This window comes from Sus scrofa, chromosome 17 (assembly GCF_000003025.6).
Source record: "Sus scrofa isolate TJ Tabasco breed Duroc chromosome 17, Sscrofa11.1, whole genome shotgun sequence".
NCBI lineage: Eukaryota > Metazoa > Chordata > Mammalia > Artiodactyla > Suidae > Sus > Sus scrofa.
Window position 1 is genome coordinate 34,879,038 of NC_010459.5, and position 6,944 is coordinate 34,885,981.

The 6,944-nt window shown below is 51.2% G+C and overlaps 1 protein-coding gene across 1 annotated transcript; it reads right to left on the minus strand.

Moving 5' to 3' along the window:
- On the minus strand, nucleotides 3,775-6,595 carry ZCCHC3 (zinc finger CCHC-type containing 3). Its single transcript, XM_003134368.4, has one exon. The coding sequence runs from the start codon at nucleotides 6,449-6,451 to the stop codon at nucleotides 5,243-5,245; it is 1,209 nt and encodes a 402-aa protein (XP_003134416.1). The 5' UTR covers nucleotides 6,452-6,595; the 3' UTR covers nucleotides 3,775-5,242.

The following is a 6,944-nucleotide window of genomic DNA, read 5'->3' on the forward strand; positions in this document are numbered from 1 at the left end:
AGGAAAAACCCTCACATGTCAGGGTTGCATAAAGTATGATCTGAGTTGTGATAATCTTTCTCCCCTCTGCTTTTTCTCAAGACCCATTAGGAGATTGTAAAATCAATTGAATGGGTCATATAAGCATGTGTAAAAGAGTGAAGCAATTGAATAGAAAACATCAGTGCACTACGGTCAGGGATAATATTCTTCCTATATATAAACTTGTTTCTTTATATATAAGTATACATATGTATACATATGTATGTGTTGGATGGCTGTAACGTAAAATGTATATCCTACTGTGGGCTATGGTTAGAGTTTGAAAACCAGAGTTCCAGCTGTGGTATAACAGCATCTGCGGCATCTCTGCAGCTCCAGGATGCAGGTTCAATCCCTGGCACAGTGAGTTAAAGGATCCAGCTAAGGTTGTGGCTACAGCTCCAATTCGACCCCTTGCCTGGGAACCTCCATATGCCAGGGGCGTAGCCCTCAAAAGACTAAAGACAAAAAAAAAGAAGAGGAGAAAGAAGAAGAGGAGGAGGAGGGAGGGGAGAAGAAAGAGTTTGAAAACCATTGCTGTAGGACACCTGTGTTTATTTCTCAAGCCCAGAACTCTCCTTAGAATTTAAGACCCATCTATAGAACCACCTGTTTCACACCTTCTCCTAGACATCCTCTGTGACTCCCTCACACTCAACACAGCCAAAATGAGACTCAAGACCTTCATCCCAGACTTGGATTTTATCCTCTGTCTTGCATCTCAGAGAATGGCCCCATCACCTAGTCAACTGCAGAAGCTGGAATCCTGAGTGTCATTCTTGGTACTTACTTTTTCTCCAGCCCATGTTTAACTCTTGTTGACATAAACTCCTAAAAATCTCTTTACTTCGTCTGTTCTTCTCTATCTCCTTCATCCAGGTCCGTGATATCCTCATCTGTCACTTGGTAAACTGGCTTTCTTTACACTTGGGCTTCCCTCTGACCCATTCTCTATAAAGTATCCCGAATAGTCTTTTAAAAATATAACTCTGGGAGTTCCCTGGTGGCCCAGAGAGTTAAGGATCCTGTGTTGTCACTGCTGTGACTTGGGTCACAGCCATGGCACAGCTTTAATCCCTGGACTGGGAACTTCGGCATGCTGCAGGTATAGCCAAAAGCAAAGCAAGACAAACAAACGAAAGCAAAAAACCCCCAAACAACCCTGATCATGTCACTTCCTTGCTTAAAAGTCTTTCAATGGTGTCTCATTGTTCTTAGACTCAAATTCTAAACATGGCTGACCAGACCCCCCCAAGAGATCTCCAGTCCTACTTTATACCATCATCTCCCTCCCCTCTCTGCATTGTAGCCACACTGCTGTGCCAGATGTGGTCCATTGACAGACAGCTTCCATTCCCACTGTTTATGCGCCTTCTGGGCTATGCATGCTGGAAAGTGAAAGCATTTCTTGACTCCCTTGCAGCTAGGGCTCCAGCAATTAGGTGTGTACTTGTATGAGATTTAGAAGGTAGAAGTAGGCAGAGGTCAATTTTGGCTCTTTTTGCTTGTAAGTAAGGTTGTGGAGACACTAGTATATGGTCCCGGGCTTCAAGGACTTGACATTTCACCATACTAGCAGTAGCATTGACTGTGGCATCCTGTCCTTGAGTGGCAGCTTCCGCAGAGTGTCCTTAGACTCAGCCTTTCTGGTGATGGCCTCCTGGCTCCCTTCTGACTGGGAGAGGTAGTAGCTCCCCCTGTAGGTCAGTTCTGTGGTGTTCCAAGAGTCATTCCTAATATCCCGCCTAGAGTCCATCACTTTCTTCAATACCTGGAGTGGTTTCTGTTTCTAAACACTGGACTTCATTTGGTTTCTGGTATCCGCCACGCCTCCTCCCACTGTAGGGTTGTGTTACTTGTTATCCTTAGGCAAACCTAGGCTAACACCCTTACCACCGCTTAACCTCTACCCCCAACTCTCAATTAACTTCTTATATATTCTTTTGATCTCAGTTCAAATATGTTATCTGGGAAGTTATCCCTGACCTCCAAGAACAGATCAGTTTTCCTTGTTCTACATCTGTATGTTGCCTTCAATGCATTATTACAGATATAATTATGTATTTGTGTGACTTTAGAAATTGAGCCCCAAGGGACTTGACTATTTTGCTATATTCCATTGCCTTGGAAGAGTTAGTGTTTACCATACATGCGTTAAATGAGTGAATGGAATGGAGGTGGCCAGAGTGGAGGGTGTTAGGACGAAATCAAGTCTCTTATAATACTGACAAGCCCAGTATCATCCTCTCTTGGCCTTTTCCATCCACGTCTTCCTGTGACTCTCCAGCCAGCCTGCACACGCCCTGTACTCTAGGCTCTGGGCTGTTTCTGTTGCTTGGATGTCTCTTCTCTCTTCACCTCTTTTTCATCTTGCAGGTTTTCAATCCAGACATCTCTTCTAGATCTGTACTCGAGGCAACTCTATACCCTATTCCAGAACCTTTAAACATACTTATTATTCTAAAAATTGCTTCCTTATTACTTATCTGTAGGTCCCTCTGCAAGTACCCTGTCTTACTCATGGGTGTATGTAGAGTGCCTTGCATGGGGCCTGGCTCTAATGGCCTTCAGTATTGTTGAAAGCTGAACAAATGAATGTCAGCTAGTCAGCCTGCCTCGGTCTGGAGATCTCCACACACTCCCCAGGAGCCCCGAACAGTGAAGGATTGTAAATTGGGGGCTGCAAGATCAGGAGAGGAAGCTGGGAGAGGTTTGTTCTGCTCCTGCCGGTGGCTCAGTCCCCAGACCGCCAGGCAGGAGGCCCTGGAGCAGATCCTGGGGGGGATGGGCAGGGAAACGGCGTCTTCCTCCGCTCTCTCCAGTAGAGTTGGGGGGGAGGGGCAGAGAGAGGGAAGATTCCGTCCCAGGAGGCTCCTTGGCAGAGGGCCGGCTAGGAGGAAGGGGGGCGGGGACTATGATGAATGCAGGCTTTTCCCGGCTTCGGGCCTCTAGTGCAGTGAGGGAGGGAAACCCTTGGCAGAGTAGGAAGAGGGGACAGGAGGTAGGGAGCGAGGAGGAGGGAAGAATGTGTTTGCCTTGGGAGATGGGAAGAAAGGGCTGAGCTGGCTCTGAACGGCAGGATTCCCAGGAGCCAACCAGGCCTCGACTGCAGCAGATCAGCTCTGGCAATACCCTCAAAATTACTCAGTCGTAGAATCAATTCATTGAGAACATTAATCCTTGGATCAGATCGTCCTATCTCTGAGCTAGAAAATCTTCCTCGGAGGGTTGTGTCTGGGGTCTCCAGGGCTGGCTTGGGAGGAGTGAGTCAGCTCCAGCAATTTTCCTAGACTCTTCCTCTCTTCCTCCCTTATATGGGGAAGAAACGGCATTTTTTTTTTAAGCCTATGAATATTTTGTATTCGATTCAGAACTCCCACAATAACTGTAAAATGAGGAAGGTGACATCTTTCCTAGGTCTTTCCCACTGGTTTGTAATCTCCTGGGGGGAGGGAAGAGTCCCCCTTACTCGCCTTAGTACCAAATAGAACTGTGTCACTGCAGTGATTCGGATTCCTCAGAGCTGAGTTAGGACTTTAAACTTGAATTTTAACAGTGTGCTAAGTGATTGTGATGCACAGGTTTAGGGAACAACTCCCAAGGACTTGGGACAACACAGTAGGTGTTAAGTGTTGCCTGCAGGGGCTGGAAAGGTATTTGCAGGGTAAACAAACGGTGTGTGGGAGGCCTGGGCTGAAAGAGGGTCTGTGTACCTAGGCATCCAACGCTTTGAAAGGAAATAGTTCAGCGGTGTTAGCAATACAAAAGATAAATATTTATTCAGAACAAAACTTTAAACAATCGATTTTACATTCTAAGACACATGGAAATAGCAAAACATGAAGCAAAGGGAAGACAACAACTAAAAGAAAAGCAGTGTACTGTCTTTTCTACTTTAACTTGATTAACACTTAGTTGACCCACTGCCCTCTGGCTTGGCCTATTTCGGAAGTACATTTTAGAGTTAATAATTCTGGTTTTCTCCTGAGAGTCAGGAGGCTACAGATGAGCTCCAGTTAGCTGCTTCTCTGGGGGTTCTAGCTATCGAGGCTGGGGTGCGAATGTAAACCTTTGGCAGGTTTCCTTGCTCAGGAGCACCTCTATTTCTCACAGACGGCAATGAATGGGGAAGGGGAGGGCCACAAAGGTCCTGGCCCACTTTAATCCCGAGCCGGTATCCCAGGGAGCAATGAATACACCCTGGGTCATAATGTTTCTTTGTCCTTCCCTATCTCCCAAGCGTTGAGAAGCCCCTGCCAAATCTTCTGCTTCCTCTCCCACATGAGTTCTTAGCCTTCCTCTGGGCTCATCATTCTGGAGAGAGCAGACTTTCTGGGCCCTCAGTGTTGAGGAAAATGTTGTGAAGTGTGAGAGGTAGTAGAATGAGCACCGGGCTTGGGGTCAGGGGACTCTGCTCTAGGCTAGCTCTGGCACCAGACAGCTCTGTGATTTTGACCCAGTCTTCTAACCTCTCTGGGCCTTGTTTCATCTGTTGGAAAACCAGGGGATTGGTCAAAACCAATTTTTTGGTCCTTTCCAGCAGGAAAATTCTAGATTCCGTGATTCTGTGAAAAATGGCTTCTGAGCCACTGAAAGTGCTGTCACCAAGTCCACGCATTTTAATGCCATAAGAGAGGCCCTTGGCCACCATGCAGAGCTTATTGACTCAGATTACAGACACTTCTAACAACACTGGTTTCACAAATTCTCAGACCACACAGATTAGAAGCAGCAAATTAAAAGGGGTAAGGGATGAGCTGCAAAAGATAAGACACCCTGACAAAAGCCACAGTCAACAATGTTCTCAGTTCAACAAACACTGATGGAGTGCCTACCATGTGCTGGGCCCCTACCTAGCGCTGGGGCATAAAGATGAGCAAGGCAGCCCAAAGGGTGGATATCCAGGGAGAAGACAAGGCGTGGGGAATAAAAAGTACCAGAAAAAAAAAAAATCCTCGAATACAAAACAGAAAACAAAGTTTAAAAAAGGGAGGGGCGACATATCTGCACGCTACAGTTCTCGGTCATCGTTAGTGACAACAGTCACCAAATTCAGTAAAGGCTGAAATGGAGTAAACTCGGTTTAGGAAGGCAGAGCGAGACGTCTCTTGCAGGTTTAAGAAGATCTCCTTCGAAGACGATAAAAAATGGTTTAAAAAAAGTTTTGGCACTTAAGAGGGGTAAGCTGGCTCTGTGTTCACCTTGGCAGGCAGGCGGGTGTTCAGTGCCCGGCCACGCCGGTTAGCTGAGCTGCCACGGAATTGTGAACGGCTTTGGGACACTGGGCAAAGGCGTGTCCTCGCTTGCCACAGAGGTTGCAGACGATGCCCTTCCGGCAGTAAGGGCTCAGGTGCCCTTCCTCCCCGCACCTGAAGCACCTGTCCTGTGTGCAGCTGCCGCTCATGTGGGTCCGGGAACCACATTTAAAGCACGTCTTGGGCTGCCCTTTGTACCAACTGTAGCCCCTCTCGGCCCCCAGGAAGAAGGCTCCCGGCAGGTGCCTGACCCCGCCCTCCCCCTGGCGCAGCTCGATCTCGCACTTGTACTCCCCGGTCCAGATCCCAAACCTGTCGGTCACTTTCACTGGCACGGCCAGCACATCGCAGTGGCGCTTGAGCCAGGTCACGATGTCCTCCACGTCCACCGTCTCGTTCCGGAAGAGGATGAAGAGCGTCTTCAAGCTGGACTTGCTCCGCCCCAGCACCACAAAGTTCTCCCAGCAGTCCTCCTGCTCGCGCTTCTCCTCGTAGACGCGTAGGAACAGGGCCAGTTTCTCCGCGGAGCGGAAGCTCACGTCGAACTCGCGGCTGCCGGGAATCTGGATAACCGCGTAGATGTCGCTCGGGTCCATGCCGATGGAGCGCAGGATGAGCGCGCCCACTACGAAGTCCCGGGTCGGGCAAGCGCCTTCGTCTCCCTGGAAACAGATGCGCACGAGAAAGCGGCCCTTGCCCGGGCCCGCCCCGGGGCCCGTCGCCGCCGCCGTCTCGTCCTGGGGAGGCCGCTCGGCCGCGTCCTCGGCCGCGCCGGGCCTGCTCGGGCCCGCCATGGCCGCCACCTCGGCCTTCTTCCTCCTGCCTGCCTCGGCTGCGCCCTTCTTCTTGCGGGCGTCCGCCGCCTCGCCGGCCGGGTCCCTTCGGCGACCCTTCGGGTCCCCGCGGCCGGCCGGGGGGAAGTCGCCGAGGCCCGGCGCTGCCAGGCCCGCGGGGGCGCAAAGCCCGCCTCCTGCGCCGCCTTCTTCCTCCCGCCGCGGCGGCCGCGACTCGCGGAATTCGCCCTTCTTTTCGGCCAGGTTCTTCACGACCTGGGCCCAGCCCATCTTCTCGCGGCCGCCCTCAGCTTCCTCAGCCCTGGGCGCCGGGCGCCCGGGGGGCAGGAGCTGCGGCCGCCCCCTCTTCCTCTCCTCCTCCGCGCCGCCGCCGGTGGCCATTTTACCTCCTTCCCAGCATCCTCCACTCGCTCCCTCAGCCAAAGGGCGCCCATCGCGCGCGCCCGCCCGCCCGGGGCTGTGGGGGTTTGGGCTTTTTTTTTTTTTTGAAATTCGACGCTTCTCTCCCCCGCCCCGCCGAAGGTATTTACTTGCAGCGCTCAGTGGCCCCGCGAGCCGGGAACCCCCTGGTAACGGCCGGGCCGCGTTTCCGCCGGCGCTCGTTCCAACCCCACCTCCTCGGCATCGAAGCGGGATGGGGCGCTTGGAGCGCGTCCCTGCCCCTTGCGAGAGTTTGGCAGCCTTGGGTCTCGCTCTCGAGGATTTGGTATTTCGCAAGCGGTCCTCGATGATTTCATTCAAGCAGCTTTACAAACGGCCCACAGCCCGAAGGCGGGACGGGGTTGAGGAAGATTTCGCCCATTTTGTTTTCGTTTTTGTACCTTTTCTATTAAAAAAAAAAAAAAGACAAAAACAAAACTTAGCTCTCCCCTCC

What these genes read in the sequence shown, in the direction of transcription:
- ZCCHC3 (XM_003134368.4), bottom strand. Translation starts at nt 6,451, where the DNA reads ATGGCCACCGGCGGCGGCGCGGAGGAGGAGAGGAAGAGGGGGCGGCCG.